Source organism: Heterodontus francisci, chromosome 5 (assembly GCF_036365525.1).
Source record: "Heterodontus francisci isolate sHetFra1 chromosome 5, sHetFra1.hap1, whole genome shotgun sequence".
Taxonomy (NCBI): Eukaryota; Metazoa; Chordata; class Chondrichthyes; order Heterodontiformes; family Heterodontidae; genus Heterodontus; species Heterodontus francisci.
In genome coordinates, this window is record NC_090375.1 from 68,085,006 (window position 1) to 68,102,497 (window position 17,492).

The 17,492-nt window shown below is 42.3% G+C and overlaps 1 protein-coding gene across 3 annotated transcripts; it reads right to left on the minus strand.

The window, feature by feature from the left end:
• Window positions 1–1,517: 1,517 nt before the first annotated feature.
• pdp1 (pyruvate dehydrogenase phosphatase catalytic subunit 1) lies at window positions 1,518–15,380 on the minus strand. 3 transcript variants are annotated; one of them, XM_068031603.1, is made up of 2 exons: window positions 15,241–15,380; window positions 1,518–7,680 (listed from the first exon to the last, which is right to left on the minus strand). In XM_068031603.1, exon 2 carries the CDS (start codon window positions 7,633–7,635, stop codon window positions 6,010–6,012), a length of 1,626 nt encoding a protein of 541 aa, XP_067887704.1. In that variant the 5' UTR covers window positions 7,636–7,680; window positions 15,241–15,380; the 3' UTR covers window positions 1,518–6,009. The 3 variants fall into 3 exon arrangements, with proteins under 3 accessions (XP_067887704.1, XP_067887705.1, XP_067887702.1); XM_068031604.1 differs by having other exon boundaries at window positions 15,110–15,380; XM_068031601.1 differs by having other exon boundaries at window positions 14,864–15,380.
• Between the last annotated feature and the right edge of the window lie 2,112 nt (window positions 15,381–17,492).

The following is a 17,492-nucleotide window of genomic DNA, read 5'->3' on the forward strand; positions in this document are numbered from 1 at the left end:
ATCAAGGCTGTATGGAGATGAGTAGCCCTGGCAAAAGCTAAACTGAGCACCTAATTGCCGCTTGCTAGCACTGTCAACAACCTTCCCTCACTTTTCTTATGGTTGGGTGTATACTAATGGGATGGTAATTGGCCAGATTTGATTGGTCCTGGTTTTTGTGGACAAGACATACCTGGACAATTTTGCACTTTGTTGGGTAGATGCCAGCATTGCAGCTGTACTGGAACATCTTGGCTAGGAGCACAAGGCTGAAGCATTTGCTACCATCTTCAGCCAGAAGTGCCGAGTGGATGATCCATCTCAGCCTTCTCCTGAGGCTCCTGCCATCATAGATGCCAGTCTTCAGCTACTTTGATTCACCTCACGTGATAAAGAAACATCTGAGAGCACTGGATAAAGCAAAGGCTATAAGGTTCCCAAGCACAGCCTGGCTGTAGTGTTGAAGACTTGTGGTCATGGAGCCTCATTAGATGTTTATGACTAAGATTTTTAATTTTTTTCTGAACCAAGACAGAGTTCTGTTTCCAGGCTAAAGGTAGTTTCTCCTCTTGCAGATGCTTATAGCTCGTCTATGCATTATACCTGCACTCCACACTACACAACCATCTCACGTTTTTTCAGCTGCTTTTACAATCAGGTTTGGTGCAAAAGTTTGTAACTTCTTGAGGTGGTAAGATTTATTTTCAGTAACTGTTTTACATAAAGGAGTGGAAAGAAAAACAATAGGCTGGATTTTGTGGTCAGTGGTGAATGAACACTTGCACTTCCCCATAGACTTTTTGTGGGCTTTTGCACTGGAAGTTCCAGTCAGCCAACTATCCAAAAAGGGCAGTACCCTCTAGAGTATTTGAGACCTGCGTGAACAGGAAAAGCAACTGTGTATCTTCTTAGCTGACCAGATTGAAGAGTTGTTAATAAGCAGTGCAAAGTATGAACAAGTTAGAATTGTCAAATTAGGTACAGAAAACAAAGCACGAAGGAAAGAAATATTGGATTCAGACATAAAGTAAAAATTAAAATATTTAAATCTCCAAGAGTTAAAATCTGAAGGAATGATGCTCCATACTTGGAGAAGTTAATTTACGTGCCCGAAAGGTTGTTTCAGATGTAACACACTGTTAAAAGGATACTTAAATTGGAATGAACAAACCCTAACTTTTTCTGGAGGGTTTATTGCAGAAGTAGTCAGGTAAGTACAGCAACACCATGCTCTCCCATGTATTTCAATAGTGAGTCTCAGTGAGATAGCATATTCATGAGGAGCACGACCACTTTGACAGCTACTTCCAGATTTCTACGTTTAACTGCACTTGTGTTTGTTGGACGCTGCTGTCTGATTTACACTGATAACTCAGCCTCACCATTCTTTCTACTGCAAAATCCAACCCATTATCTTGTATTTAGTCTTTTACTAGTGGAGCCAAAACTAACAGCACACAAGTAGTAACTTCAATACTTCAAAAACCATCTTTTGAACATTTTAAATATTTAAAAACCTTACAAGTAAAGAACCCATAACCTTTTTAAAGTATTTATTAAAAACACCATAAATAATTGGCAACAAAGCAGATACAATATTCAACAGTACAGATGCTACAACAGTCAATAACTGTTTGAATATAAAACAGGATATAATATTGTACCTTTGTTGGCATAACTTGTAACAGGCTTTATCCATTCACTGCAGCAATTCTTTACAATGAAACCTTTAGATACAGGACAGCTATGATATAACAGATTTTTTTTATTTCCTCAGAGGAACAAGGTTCAATCAATGTTCTTTATGACTCCAATGTGAGTTAGATTGTCAATAGGCTGACCAGTGCAGATGAAATTCAACATGCATAGATATAAATTGCAAGAAGAAAAAACAATGGGCAGTAAAAACACTCTTATGAATGGTATTGAGTTAAATGTGAAGTCAACAACCTGATTAAGCTTAAAAGCAAAATACCGCAGATGCTGGAAATCTGAAATAAAAACAAAGAAATGCTGGAAATACTCAGCAGAATACAAGAGCAGGGAGATTATGATGGAGCTGTATAAATTGCTAGTTAGGCCACAGCTGGAGTACTGTGTACATAGAGTCATAGAGAGATACAGCACTGAAACAGGCCCTTTGGCCCACCAAGTCTGTGCCGACCCTCAACCACCCATTTATATTAATTCTACATTAATCCCATTCTCCCTACCACATCCCCACCTTCCCTCAATTCTCCTACCACCTACCTACACTAGGGACAATTTATAATGGCCAATTTACCTATCAACCTGCAAGTCTTTGGCTGTGGGAGAAAACTGGAGCACCCGGCGGAAACCCATGTGGTCACAGGGAGAACTTGCAAACTCTAAAGCTCTGGGCACCACACTATAGGAAGGATGTGATTGCACTGGAGAGGTTGCAGAGGAGATTCACCGGGATGTTGCCTGGGCTGGAACATTTCAGCTATGAAGAGAGACTGAAAAGGCGAGGGTTGTTTTCCTTAGAGCAGAGAAGGCTGAGGGGGGACATAATTGAGGTATACAAAATTATGAGGGGCACTGATAGATTAGATAGGAAGAAACTTTTTCCCTTAGCGGAGGGGTCAATCTGTGGAATTCACTACCCTAGAGTGTGGTGGATGCTGGGACATTGGGTAAATTTAAGGAGGAGATAGACAGATTTTTAATTAGGGTTGAAGGGTTATGGAGAATGGGCAGGAAAGTGGAGTTGAGGCTGAAATGAGATCAGTCATGATCGTATTGAATGGCGGAGCAGGCTCGAGGGGCTGAATTGCCTACTCCTGCCCCTAGTTCTTATGTTCTTAATAACCAGGGGACATAGATTTAAGGTAAGGGGCAGGAGGTTTAGAGGGGATTTGAGGAAAAAAAAATTTCACCCAAAGGGTGGTTGGAATCTGGAACACACTGCCTGAAGAGGTGGTAGAGGCAGGAACCCTTACAACATTTAAGAAGTATTTAGATGAGCACTTGAAATGTCATAGCATACAAGGCTACGGGCCAAGTGCTGGAAAATGGGATTAGAATAGGTAGGTGTTTGATGGCCTGTACAGACACAATGGGCCGAAGGGCCTGTTTCTGTGCTGTATGACTCTATGAGGTCTGGCAACATCTGTGGAGAAACAGTTAACATTTCAGGTCTGTGGAAATGTTAACTCTGTTTTTCTCTCTCCACAGATGCTGCCAGACCTGCTGAGTATTTCCAGCACTTTCTGTTTTTACACCTGATTATGCTTGTTGCTTAACATATCCAGTCACTGGAGCAATTAGATAGCAAACAAAGTGCATATGTGGGAATCCAGGTGCTACGCATATATGTTTGAGCTGTTTTATCATTAATCACAATGTAACAGTAATGACAAATAGAATGCTGAACTGTATAGGCAAAATGCAGGGCAGAAGATCAGATGCTTGAACTGTACAGTGCTCTGATCAGACAGCACCCCACGTAGTACCCAGTGTTGGTCACCGAGACACGAAGCCTGAATGTGATCAGAGTAGAGTTTCCAGACTGATAAGCAGTGCCAGGTGGCTGAGTAACTAGGGAAGACTGGAAATAATGATTTAATTGACCTTGAAAACAAGAGCATCAGAGGGACATCATAGAAGTATCAATACACCAAAATAAGACAAGGTAAATCTGCACCAATTAAAATTAAACTGCTAGAGAAGAAAAAGGCAAAATGTACATACAAAAAAGGAAATTTAGGATTTTTTTCAGCAAGTTATTCCACACATGTGATCATGTGAATTGGATGTCCAAATAGGATAGCAGAAGCAAAAATATTGAATCATTTAAGAAACAGATAGTGATTGGGGAAGGTGGAAGGAGGAAAAGATGGAAACTGTTAGTTCTTTCTGAATGTTCCCAAGTTCCCATCGATGGGAGGAATGGCTTTCACCACCCATATCCATCATCTGAACATGTACAGACATGTGTAAATGTTATTTAAAGTCTTGGGTTGAAGAATTGTGTCTCTCATTTTGGCACTGTAATCTGGAAATTTATTAACTTTTGATGCTTAATCATCTTTCAATGCACTATCAGCATAGAAATGTATGGGTGTAGCTATTTTTGGATTACGAACATAGCTTTACAATATGCCATGTACATACTAAGCTACCTTTTCAATATCTCTCATTTACATAAATTTTCTGAAACATAAAGTTGTGAAAACATTAGTGTCGACATGAGATGTGTTAATGATGTAAATATAACAGGATTTGGGGGAAAAACAAACCAGTAATGCAGCCCCTTATAATTTTTTCCTGTAAGAAATACATAATTATTTTTCAAATAGTACTGTGTGCTATTATATATACACACAAAATACAGATCTCCCTTTTAAAAGAAAGTAAATAAATCCATTTAAAGAAAACTCATTCATGGCTATAGCTACGTGGTATGCAGTTGTCCCACTTACCTACCTTCTCCAAACAATTTTATCATACACATACGTATTCACCCATACTACAGTATAAATAGCAACATAATCTGTAACAAGCAATCTCTGAGGATCCATTCAATGGAAAAAAATGCAGTTGCCTTCCTTTATTGCTTAGGTGGCAAGAATGAACACTCAGAATGAACACTAAAACTAAACAAATGCAAACCATGCATATCTCTATTCAATTCAGCATCCCTGTTTTTAAGCATTTGGCCGATAGGCTGCTTATAAATTGCACAAAAAGACGACAGTCAAGACTTTCCCATAAACATAAAATAGCTATTCAAGCTACAAATAGAATTCAGAGCAATATACAATATTATCTTCTATTATTTCACAGCGTAGGATTCTTCAGAGGACAAACTAATAGTTAAAAGGCCTAAAAGATAATTGTAACATATTCACACCATATGCTTCATAATTGTTAGTTCTTCAATTTACAACTTATTTTGCCGCAGTGGTGTCATTTGACAAAACCAGAACAAAATTATAAATCACAGCGCTCCAGGCCATTCTAAACATGTTCCACCAGCAAAAGTACATTGCCAATTGCCTGAAATTAGCATGAAATGTACACTATCATCCAAAATGGACTCCAATTTTATACCAGCTCTCCTATTTGTCTGTAAAATATTTGAGCAAAGAGTTCAAAACATTAAAAATTTAGCTAGATGTTTTTAAAAAACAGATTTTTTCCCTGAAGGTGTATTCTCGATAGTATTTATATATTTGCCTGTGTATGGTAATAAAGCAAACATTACAGTGCAGATTTAACAAAATTGATACTTCCTTTTCTTATCACTCTCCTGAGTATGTATGATGAATCTTAGGGAGATTGAAAACAGAGGGCAATACTTTCCACATATTATAAAATTACAATCACCATAACCTTCCAACAGCAGTGTAGTGGGTTTTACAATCTTCACTGCAGGAACACTGGAGGTTCTTGACAGAACTCCTGAAATTCCATAAAACTGTTGAATGCAATTCTTAAACTATTTCTTTATCTTAACTGTAGTGTGGACTATAAATAGCAGCTGCAAACAAACCAGCGTTTATATTTTAATTCAGATTATAGGAGGCCAGCATCTGAACTAGAATTCACCTTCTGCAGCAATTATCTATGCTGTATAGGTAACAAAGCAATTGTGTTAATTATAATTTTACAATATCTCATTGCATGAAACTTCTTGTCATTTACAGAAATAGGGCTATAAATGTGACCTTATTTTCAATTCCATTGTACCTGGTTATCCTCAATTAAGTTATTTTCCATTTCATACAAAGCTAAATGTTTAATGATAAGCACATCAGCTTATATGTCCTTTGTTTACTTACAACAGTCAAATTGAATTATTGCAGAGGTGTTCCAATTTATTAGCTTTGGACACCCAGCCACCTAGTTCTGCCTTCCAGAATCCAAGCCACCACAAATGACCTGACTGCAATAATGTTTACTTAAGTCAAAAATAAATGTGTTTATCACAATTGTTACAATTCCCTAACCAACTTTTGCATTCAAACTTTTGTTGACCTATGTTCATTATGTAAATGCTAAGTTTTAGTTTTCTGCATTATGCTTGTAATGTGTATGTATAACATGAGAATTAAACTGCACTACTGTAACAGTTATATCATCTCTGTACATTCGTGCCAGTTCTTCTGGAAGACTTAGCATTTTAGATAAGTGCTCATGATCAATAGCCCCAAATTCATTGTGACCAACTGCATGCCGTATAAGATGAGTTGCAGAATTTTGATCCTCAAACGCAGACGACATGCGAGCTCTTCTCTCCATTAATAGGCCATGCATCTGACCAAGAGTCACTTTGTAACCCCCAACAGAAATAGGCTGCTGAAGATGGACACCAGTTAGATGCTCCCCAACAATTCTTACAACTTCCTCTCTATGTAATATTTCCCACAGACCATCTGTGGCTAATACAAGGAATTTGTCCTGAGGCCTTAGTTTATGGTAAGTGACTTCAGGTTGAGCTGTTAGATATGGGGGAGTGTGATAATTAGGTGGGAAAAATTTTGTACATTCATTCTCATGTAACAGCTCTGGACCAGACTCCAATACCCGTTTCTGCAGATCTATGCTCCACTTGAACTTAACATCTCCAAAAGCTCTAAATGGCATTAGCAAGGAAAGCAGACGGTTTTGTTTAATAACAGTTTTTGCTTCCGACTTTGGGTGTTCAGATTTAACCCTTTCCACTTCACTCTCATTCTGTGCATTATGGTCACTGGACAGTGTGTGTGCAGACCAGGTTCCATCCTCCTTCTGAACACCAAGTACAGCTCTGCTGTCTCCAGTATTTGCAATGTGCAAGTCTACACCATCTATATGTGCAACACAGGCAGTTGCACCAGAAAATGCCACTCGCAACTGCCAATAATTGAGAAAAGAGTTACTATTACCCACTTGGGCTTCCAGTGAAATATCATTATCAAGCCTTTTGAATGAATTTGTCAAAGCTTCTATTGTATCAGGTGTCTCCTTAGTGTGGAGGTCAATTAGCTCTTGCCAATAGGTTCTTAGGCTATCAAAGTACATTTTAGAAGCCTCCTTACTGAAATAGTCAATAGGATGTTTGTGCCACTGTAAAAGTGGCAATACAACACGGCCATTTTCCACTGCGTTCTCTATTTCTAATAAGGTTTCCTGGTTTAGCAAAGCAACAGCAATATAATAAAACAGTCGTTCGCTCACTGCCTGTGCACAGGCACATCCTGCATGTCCATCTATAACACTCAGCAGCATGCCTCTGGTCTGCAGACAGGTAGCTGCACACCTTCGATCTTCAACTGGGGAATTAGATGGCAACTGGTTAGAATCAAAACCCAGAACAGAACTAACATTCTTCCCATCAAATTCAGGTACTTTAAAACTGTACTCATTTGCCTTCAGGATGCTGTTAACTTGAGGAGGAGTAAGGTTATAAAACTGTGCAACTGTGGTCCTGTAGTTCCTTAAATGGAAGTGACCGAATAAGTATTCGGCCTTGCCCCATCTGAGCAAGGATCTTGAAAATGTCTTCTGCAGGGATCTGTCTGCTGCACGCTGACCAACTTGTGTAGCCAGGTAACGCTGGAGGCTGTGATGGTGGAATGCGGTGACGTATACTCTGCTTATCTCTCCATTTCTAAGTGCTGGAAACACAAGCTGTATTGGCACCAACATTTCACCAGGCTAAAATGTGCAATGAGACAACTTTTCCAGCATTTCCTATAAAACAGGGTAAAAAAAAACAAATTACCTCTATTGTACCATGCATAAACCCATTACCTAAATGTGGAAAAAAATGTAAAAATACCTATAAAAATAGTTTTACATGATTTAATTAACAATTCAAATTTATATAGCACATATTTATTGATATTGCTCAATAAGTGCCTTGGGATGTAGCAAAGCATCCCAAGGCACTTGCAAGAGCAATATCAATAAAAACATTTGCGAGGATGTAACAAGCAGGGTGGATAAATGTAGTCTATTTGCATTTCCAAATGGTATTCGATAAGGTGCCACATAAAAGGTTACTACACCAGATAAGAGCTCACGGTATTGGGGGTAATATATTAGAATGGATAGAGGATTGGCTAACTAACAGGAAATAGAGAGTCGGGATAATGGGACATTTTCAAGTTGGTAAACTGTAACTAATGGAGTGCCGCAGGGATCAGTTCTGGGGCCTCAACTATTTACGATCTATATTAACGACTTGGATGAAAGGACCGAATGTATTATAGTCAAATTTGCTGACAATACAAAGATAGGTAGGAAACGAAATTGTGAGGAGGATACAAGGGCCGGAATTTTACAGTGGGTAGAGGGGAGCTGTCCACTGACCGAAAAGTCGATGGCGATCCCGCCTCTGCCGGGCCTGGGGATCCAGAATGGATTTTAGGGTCCCCAGGCCCTTTATTAGTCTTAGGCGGGACTTCCATCTTATTGAGGCAGCAAGTCCCGCCTAATAGAACTGCCAGCCAATCGACGGGCCAGCAGATCTTAGTCCCAGCAGTGCCACTGGGAGAGGTGGCCACTGCTGGGACTGCAACCCAGCTGAAGAGTGACGACGTCAGGGAGCACTGGAAAACGGGTAACTTTTGGGGCCTCGCCGAGGGCAATCGGTCGAATCCTGGCGAGGCAAAGGGGGGGGGGGGGGTGAGACGGATGGTGTGTTGGGCGCTGGGGGGGATGGTGCATCAGGGACGGCCCTCTGTTGGGCACAAAGTGCCAGATCAGGAGGGCCCCCCAGGCCGTCAGAAGACCGCCTACTTTTATCAGGCAGCTTTTCTGAGCCTCAGCCACCTGCCTGCCAACCATAAAATCCTTGCAGCGGTGGGCGGAGGCCCTTAAGTGGCTGTTAATTGGCCACAAGGGCCTTGATTGGCTTGGGGTGGGTGGACCATTTCTTGTCACCGCCGCCCTGCGTAAATTGGTGGCAGAGGCAGGAGCGGGTTGGGAAGGGGCCCCCCCCCCCCCCCCAAGGCTCCCACTGCATTTTATGCCCCCCTACCCCGCCACCAGCCTGCTCTTTGGGGAGGGGGAGCGTACAATTCTGGCCAAAGAGTCTACAAAGGTATTTAGATAGGTTGTGAGTGGGCAAAGATTTGTCAGATAGAGTACAATGAATGAAAATGTGAGATTGTCCACTTTGGCTGGAAGAACAGAAAAGCAGATTATTTACATGGAGACAGACTGCAAAATACTGCGGCACAGGGGTATCTGGGTGTTTTTGTACATAAATCACAATTTGCAGGTGCAGCAAGTAATTAGGAAGGCAAAATAGAATGTTGGCCTTTATTGTAAGGGAATGGAGTATAAAAGTAGGGAAGTTTTGCTACAACTGTACAGGGCGTTGGTGAGACCGCACCTGTGCACAGTTTCGGTCTCCTTACTTTGAGGAGGGATATATTTGCATTGGAAGCAGTTGACAGAAGGTTCCAGGCTGATTCCTGGGATGAAGGAGTTGTCTTATGAGGAAAGGTTGAGCAGCTTGGGCCTATACTCACTGGAGTTTAGAAGAATGAAAGATAATCTTATTGAAACACAAAAGATTCTGAGGGGGCTTTCACAGTGTAGATGCTGAGAGGATGTTTCTCCTCATGGGAGAATCTGGAACTAGGAAGCACAGTTTAAAAATAAGGGGTCTCCCATTTAAGAAGCAGATGAGCAGGAATTTCTTCTCTCAGAGGGTCATTAATCTTTGGAATTCTCTTCCCCAGAGAGCAGTGGAGGCCGAGTCATTCAAGGATGAGTTAGACAGATTTTTGAGCTACAAGGGAGTCAAAGGTTATGGGGGGCTAGCAGGAAAGTGAGTTAAGGCCACAATCAGCTCAGCAATGATCTTTTTGAATGGCGCAGCTGGCTTGAGGGGCGAAATAGCATACTCCTATTACTTATGATACTAAACCACAAAAGGAGATAACAGGACAGTTAACCAAAAGCTTGGTCGGCATCTTAAAAGAGGTCATTAAAACTTTTACCCCGGAAAGCATTTTCACACGCAGGACAATCATAATGTAATAGTTTGGGATATTTAAACTTTTCAAATACATAGGAGCATTACAAGGACTTTTTAAAGATTATACATCTCAGATGCATAAATACAATTTTCTTTTGTGATAATTCACAACATTAAGTAATAAATGGCTGCATTTTGCTTTCTAAGCCAAGAAAAACTTAAGTTGGGCACACATATTATATCAAAGAGAAAGTCAAGTTTAAGGACTATCTATACACAGGCAACATACAGAAATGTACAATGAAACATTTCATACAAATTGAACTAGTTTAAATTATTAGTACAACACAAAGGCAAAATACAGATCTGGAAATCTGAAGCAGAACAGAAAATGCTGGAAATACTCAGCAGGTCAGGCAGCATCTGTGGAAAATGAAACGGAGTTAAAGGGCTGGATTTTACCAGCCCCTCAATGCTGTGGGTCATGGCAGGGAGGCCTGTAAAATGCTAGCTTGGTGGCAGTGCCGTCATTAAAATATGTGAAAGAGGGTAATAAACATGCAAATGAACTTATCTGCCGCCGGAGGCTGCCCTGTGCTGAATTTACGGCCAACCACTGCAACTCCCGCCCCTTCAGAACTCCGTACGGAGTTCCAAGGCAAGACACTAGTGGGGAGGGGGGGGGAAGGAAAAAAATTATCAGGGCAGGGGGGTAGGGAGAAGCGGGGAAAACTATTCCTATTGGTTGTGGGGATGATGGGAAGGGGTTGAGGGTCAAAGATGCTGAAGTTTAGGGGGGAAATTTCAGAATTTCAAAAAGTGTTTTTTTTGGGGGGATAGGCCAATTTATGCATTGAGTACTCAGTGGGGGGGGGGGGGGGGGAAGAGGGGATTCAGAGTTAAATTAAACATTTATTGACATTTTTATCAAATTGGCACCTTTAAATACTTAAATCTCTCCTGAAGGGCTAGAAGCCCTTTAAAAATGGTGCTGGACGTCTATGTCATCGGGGGCGGCAGCTCCATCCCCTCCATTTAAATGAGCCCCCACACATAATATCATGGGGGCTCTGCGGTGGCACTTATGTGTTGGAAGGCTGCCAACTTCACAGCGCGTGCGCCCTGATAAAATTCATCCCAACGTTTCAGGTCGATGACCTTTCGTCAGAACGTTCACTCTTAAATTGCTAGTTGTTCATAAAACACAGCCTAATGCTAGACTGAGCTTCACATTGAAGGAAAAATTATGCTTCCAGTGACTACAGGTCTGATCCACTCATATCAGGCATGCACTAATCAATGAGGAAAGATTTCTTTAGAAAGAATGAATTCTCAAAAATGCAAAGATGTTTTATCAGCATATTAAGAGCATGAGGATAACTAAGGAAAGGGTAGCGCCCATCAGAGATGTACAAGGGAACTTACAATTGGATGCAGAAAATGTGGGCAGGATTCTTAATGCGTTTTTTGTCTCTGTATTCACAAAGGAGAGGGATGATGCAGACACTGTAGTTGAAGAGGAGGAGTGTGTAATATTAGATACAATAAGCATAATGACAGAGGTCTGACATCCTTGAAAGTGGATAAATCACCAGGGCCAGATGGATTGTATCCCAGGTTGTTAAAGGAAGCCAGGAAGGGAATAGCAGATGCTCTGAGGATCTTGCTGTTTGTGGTATAATGATCTGGACTTAAATGTGGGAGGCATGATTGGGAAATTTGCAGATGACACAAAAATTGGCCGTGTAGTTGATAGTGAAGAGGATAGCTATAGAATCCAGAATGATATCAATGGTTGGTTGAGTGAGCAGAAAAGTGGCAAATGGAATTCAATCCGGAGAAGTGTGAGGTAATGCATTTGGGGAGGGCAAACAAAGGAAGGGAATACACAATAAATGGGAGGATATTCAGAAGGGTAGAAGTGAGACACCTTGGAGTGCATGTCCATAGGTCCCTGAAGGTGGCAGAACAGGTAGATAGAGTGGTGAAGAAGGCATACGGAATGCTTTTCTTTATTGGCTGAGTTATAGAATACAAAAGCAGGGGTGTCACGCTGGAACTGTATAAAACGCTGGTTAGGCCACAGCTGGAGTATTGCGTACAGTTCTGGTCACCACATTACAGGAAGGACATAATTGCTCTGGAGAGAGTACAGAGGAGATTTACAAGAATGTTGCCAGGGCTTGAAAGTTGCAGCTATGAGGAAAGATTGGATTGGCTAGAGTTGTTTTCCTTAGAAGAGGAGGCTGAGGGGTGACTTAACTGAGGTGTACAAAATTATGAGGAGCCTAGATAGAGTACATATGAACATCCGAACTAGGAGCAGGAGTAGGCCATTCGGTCCTTCGAGTCTGCTCCACCACTCAATAAGTTCATGGCTGAACTGGTTACTCCACATTTCCACCTACCCCCAATAACCTTCCACCCTCTTGCTCTTGCTCATCAAGAATCTATCTACCTCAGCCCTAAAAATATTCAAAGACTCTGCTTCCACCGCCTTTTGAGGAAGAGAATTCCAAAGACTCACGACCCTCTGAGGGAAAAAAATTTCTCCTCATCTATGTCTTAAATGGGCGATCCCTTATTTTTAATCAGTGACCCCTGGTTCTAGATTCTCCCACAAGGGAAAACATCCTTTCCACATCCACCCTGTCAAGACCGCTCAGGATCTTACATGTTTCAATCAAGTCGCCTCTTACTCTTCTAAACTCCAGCAGATACAAGCCTAGCCTGTCCAATCTTTCCTAATAAGACAGCCCGCCCATTCCAGGCATTAGTGTAGTAAACCTTCTCTGTACTGCCTCCAACGGATTTGCAACCTTCCTTAAATAAGGAGACCAGTACTGTGCACAGTACTCCAGATGTGTTCTCACCAATGCCCTGTATAGCTGAAGCATAACCTCCCTACTTTTGTATTCAATTCCCCTCGCGATAAACGATAACATTCTATCAGCTTTCCTAATTACTTGTTGTACCTGCATACTAAGACACCCACATCCCCCCTGCAGCTCAGGGCTCTGCAATCTCTCACCATTTAGCTAATATGCTTCTTTTTTATACTTCCTGCCAAAGTGGATAATTTCACACTGTCCCATATTATACTCCATTTTCTAGGTCTTTACCTATAAAACCTATGTCCTCTGCAAAAGTTACTTTCCTACCTATTCTACCAGTTCTGAAGAAGGGTCATTGAACTGAAACATTAACTCTGCTTCTCTCTCCACAGATGCTGCCAGACCTGCTGAGTATTTCCAGCATTTCTTGTTTTTATTTCAGATTTCTAGCATCCGCAGTATTTTGCTTTTACTTTCCTACCTATCTTTGTGTCATTAGCAAATTTAGCAACCATACCTTCAGTCCCTTCATCCAAGTCATTTATATAAATTGTAAAAAATTGAGGCTTTAGCACAGATCCCTGCGGCACACCACTCGTTACATCTTGCCAACCAGAAAATGACCCATTTATGCCTACTCGCTGTTTCCTGTTAGCCAGTCAATCTTCTATCCATGCCAAATATATTACCCCCTACACCATGAGCTTTTATTTTCTGAAATAACCTTTTATGTTGCACCTCATCAAATTCCTTCTGGAAATCGAAGTACAACACATCCACCGTTTCCCCTTTATCCACAGCACATGTAACTCCCTCAAAGAACTCTAATAAATTGGTTAAACATGATTTCCCTTTCACAAAACCATGTTGACTCTGCCTGATTACCTTGAATTTTTCTAAATGCCCTGCTATAACATCTTTAATAATAGCTTCTAACATTTTCCCTAAAACAGATGTTAAGCTAACTGGCCTCTGGTTTCCTGCTTTCTGTCTCCCTCCCTTTTTGAATAAAGGAGTTACATTGGTTATTTTCTAATCTAACGGAACCTTCCCCGAATCTAGGGAATTTTGAAAAATTAAAACCAACGCATCAACTATCTCACTTGCCACTTCTTTTAACACGCTAGGATGAAGTCCATCAGGACCCGGGGACTTGTCAGACCGCAGCTCCAACAATTTGTTCAGTACCACTTCCCTGGTGATTGTATTTTTCTTGAGTTCCTCACTCCCTTCCATTTCCTGACTTACAGCTAATACTGGGATGTTACTTGTACCCCCTATAGTGAAGACCGATGCAAAATATCTGTTCAATTCATCCGTTATCTCCTTATTATCCATTATTAATTCCCCAGATTCACTTTTTATAGGACCAACGCTCACTTTGTTAACTCTTTTCTTTTTTAAATATCTATAGAAACTCTTACCACCTGTCTTCATTCCCCTAGCAGAAAGGTCAATTACAGGGGACACAGATTTGAGGTGATTGGTTGGAGGATTAGAGGAGACACGAGGAAAAACTTTTTCACCCAGAGGGCGGTGGGTATCTGGAATTCACTGCCCGGATCGGTGGTGGAGGCAGAAACCCTTGACTCTTTTAAAAGGTGCCTGGGCATGCACTTGAAGTGCTGTAACCTGCAAAGCTACGAACCAAGTGCTGGAAGGTGGGATTAGATTGGGCAGCTAGTTTTTTTAGCCAGCGCAGACACAATGGGCTGAATCGCCTCCTTCTGTGCCATAACTTTTCTATGGTTCTACGGAGTGAGTTGAGAGAGATACGGATTTTTAAAGAGAAAAATAAGCAATAATATTGCAGTAATATAAAAGCAAAATACTGCAGATGCTGGAAATCTGAAATAAAAACAAGAAATGCTGGAAATATTCAGCAGGTCTGGCAGCATCATCAAACATCAGTTGTGATGAAAGGTCACGGACCTGAAACGTTAAATGTCCTAAGCTTTCCACCTGTTTCCCTCACCACAGAGGGTGCCTGACATGCTGAGTGTTTCCAGCATTTTCTGCTTTAGTTTGGGTTACAAGCCATTATTAACATCTTGGTTTATTTTGCCTCTGATATTCAGCTAAGTTACAGCGGATACGCGGTTTGCAGCACCTGCTCTCATCAAGTGTCTTCTTTGCTCATTGGGATCGCTTGTCAACTGCAGGCACATTTGGAACCCGCAGCGCGTGAACACGCTACTTCCGGTCAACTTGTTCCAGACACTTCCGATTGGGACCGGGTACCGCCGCCCCCGGTCACCGGCCAGCCCGCAGGCTGCCCGGCTACTGACTGACTGACTGACTGACGAACAAACAGACAGACGGTGCTCAAACCATCCACGCAATGCGGAACACGCACCAACCGGCTCCTGTATACAACGCTGGGGGCTCGGGTTATTACCACACCCCGGTTCTACAATGCTGGGTGCACTGCCCCGGCTCCAAGAGTCACCGACAGAACCGGGCGGCCCCCGATGAACCGGTACGAACCTGCCAGTCACAGCCGAGGGTGGCCCGACCGCCTCGCGCTCCCACTCGTGACACCGAAAAAACAAACGGCCTCTGGCGACGAGCCTGCAAACACGCTCCGAATGTTTGACATTGACACCACCCCTTCTCCCGCACCCTGATTGGCTCAAACGTGGGTGGGTTCGGCTGTGACGTCACGATTAAGGCAGCAACAACTCTCGGGGTCGCGTGAGTTTCCACTGAAGTATGAGAGGTGGTTCTCATCACAGAACCCTGCAAACGCTGGAAATACTCAGCAGGTCTGGCAGCATCTGTGGAGAGGGCTAATGTTTCTGGTCGATGACTTTGTATCAGAACTGCAGTCCGTTAAACATAATAGCAAGCGAAGGGGGCAGTGGGACAAGAGGGGAGGTCTGTGATAGGGTGCAAGACAGGAGAGATTAAATGACCAATGGATGATAGGGCAACACAAAAAGGAATGGTAATGGGACAGGGAAAGGAGCAAAAGATGGGTCTGGAGGAGTTGTAATTGGAAAAAACAGCATCATCATCAATGGCTGCAGTGTTGAAAGAAAAAAAATGGTAACACTGGTTATGATCTGAAATTGTTGAGTTCAGAATGCCTAAGTGTCTAATCAAAAGACGAGGTGCTGTTCTTGGAGCTTATATTGAGCCTCATTAGAATAATGTAGGAGCCTGAGGACAGAGTGGCGGTGAGGCACAGAATTAAAATGATAGGTGATCGGAAGCTTGTAACCATGTTTGCGGATTGAATGGAGGTGTTTCATAGTGTCATAGTCGACAGATATACAAGTAAATCACTGTTTCACCTGGAAGTAGATGTTTGGGGCCTTGAAGGTGAGAAGGGAGAAGGTGAGAAGGGAGAAGGTAAAAAGGCAGATCATAGTCATTTACAGCACAGAAGAAAGCCATTTGGCCCATCGAGTTCATCTTTCTTGTGCTTATGGGAAGGGGAGGGGCTGTTGGACATGATTGAGAGTGGACCAGCTGTTGCAGAGGGAACAGTTCCTGTGGAAGCCTGAAAGGAGGGGAAAATGTGTTTGGTGGTGGGATCATACTGGAGGTGGTAGAAATGATGGAGGATGATCCATTGAATGTGGAGTCTTGTGGAGTGCAAAGTGAGGACAAGGGGAACCCTATCATGGTCCTGGGAGGGAAGGGAAGAGGTGAGAGCAGTAGTGTTAGAAATGGATACAGTTGTGGGCCCTATCAACCACAGAGGGAGAGTGGGGGGTGGGGGGGGGGGGGGGACAATCCTTGCTTAAGAGAAAAGGAAGGCTTATTGAAAGTACTGGTATGGAAAGTGGCATTGTTAGAAAACGTACAACAGAGAAATTGGGAATATGCAAGTGTGGCCATGGCTTCTGGTCACTTGTCATTTTAATTTTTCGCCCGACTCCCACTCTGATCTCTCAATCCTGGACATCCTACACTTTTCCAATGAAGTTCAAAATAAGCTCGAGGAACAGCACTTCAATTTCGATTAGGCATTTTACAGCCTTTCAGACTCGACATTAAGTTCATCCATTTCAGATCATAATCTCTGACCCTTTTCTTCCCTTTTACAGACAGCAGCTGGTGGTGATAATTCTGTTTTCCATTTACATCTGTTCTAGACCAACCTTTTGTTTCTTACCTTGTCCCTTTATCATCTCATTTTACCTTATATCATCACCCCTTTTATCATATAATCTCTCCTGCCTTTCAATTTATCACAGCCTTCCCCCCCCCCCCCACCTTTCATTCTTGCACCCTCCCCCTATTCCTGCCTCAGGAGTTGCTTAATACCAGTTACATCTCTAACTTTTTCCAGTTCTGATGAAAGGTCATTAACCTAAAATGGTGGGCTGAATTTTCACCGAAAGAGAGGGTGGATTTGGGTCAGGTGGGCAGTTGAAGTCTGAAAAATCTGTTCGCCGACCCAAATCTGCCTCCAACCCGCCTATTTCCAGCTTTAATGGAGTCCAAAAGGTGGGCAGGTGGCTAACCTGCTCCAAGAAGACAAGTTGAAATTTTTAATATGATATTGAGGTTGTGAGCCTTATTGTTATTCAGTTTTTCAACTTTAACTGGTTGGCTGACTAGAAAGCCAGCAGCTTCATTGAGGTGAGGACTTGACGGATTTGGAGGTGAGTGTCTTTACACCTAACTCCTGGATCCGTGTGCCTTCCTGAGTAGCCTCCGTGATTGGGCACTCCCCACGACCTTCCTTGAGTTCTCCGATCCCTCGACCATCAGACCCCAATCCTCCA

What these genes read in the sequence shown, in the direction of transcription:
- pdp1 (XM_068031603.1), bottom strand. Translation starts at nt 7,635, where the DNA reads ATGTTGGTGCCAATACAGCTTGTGTTTCCAGCACTTAGAAATGGAGAG.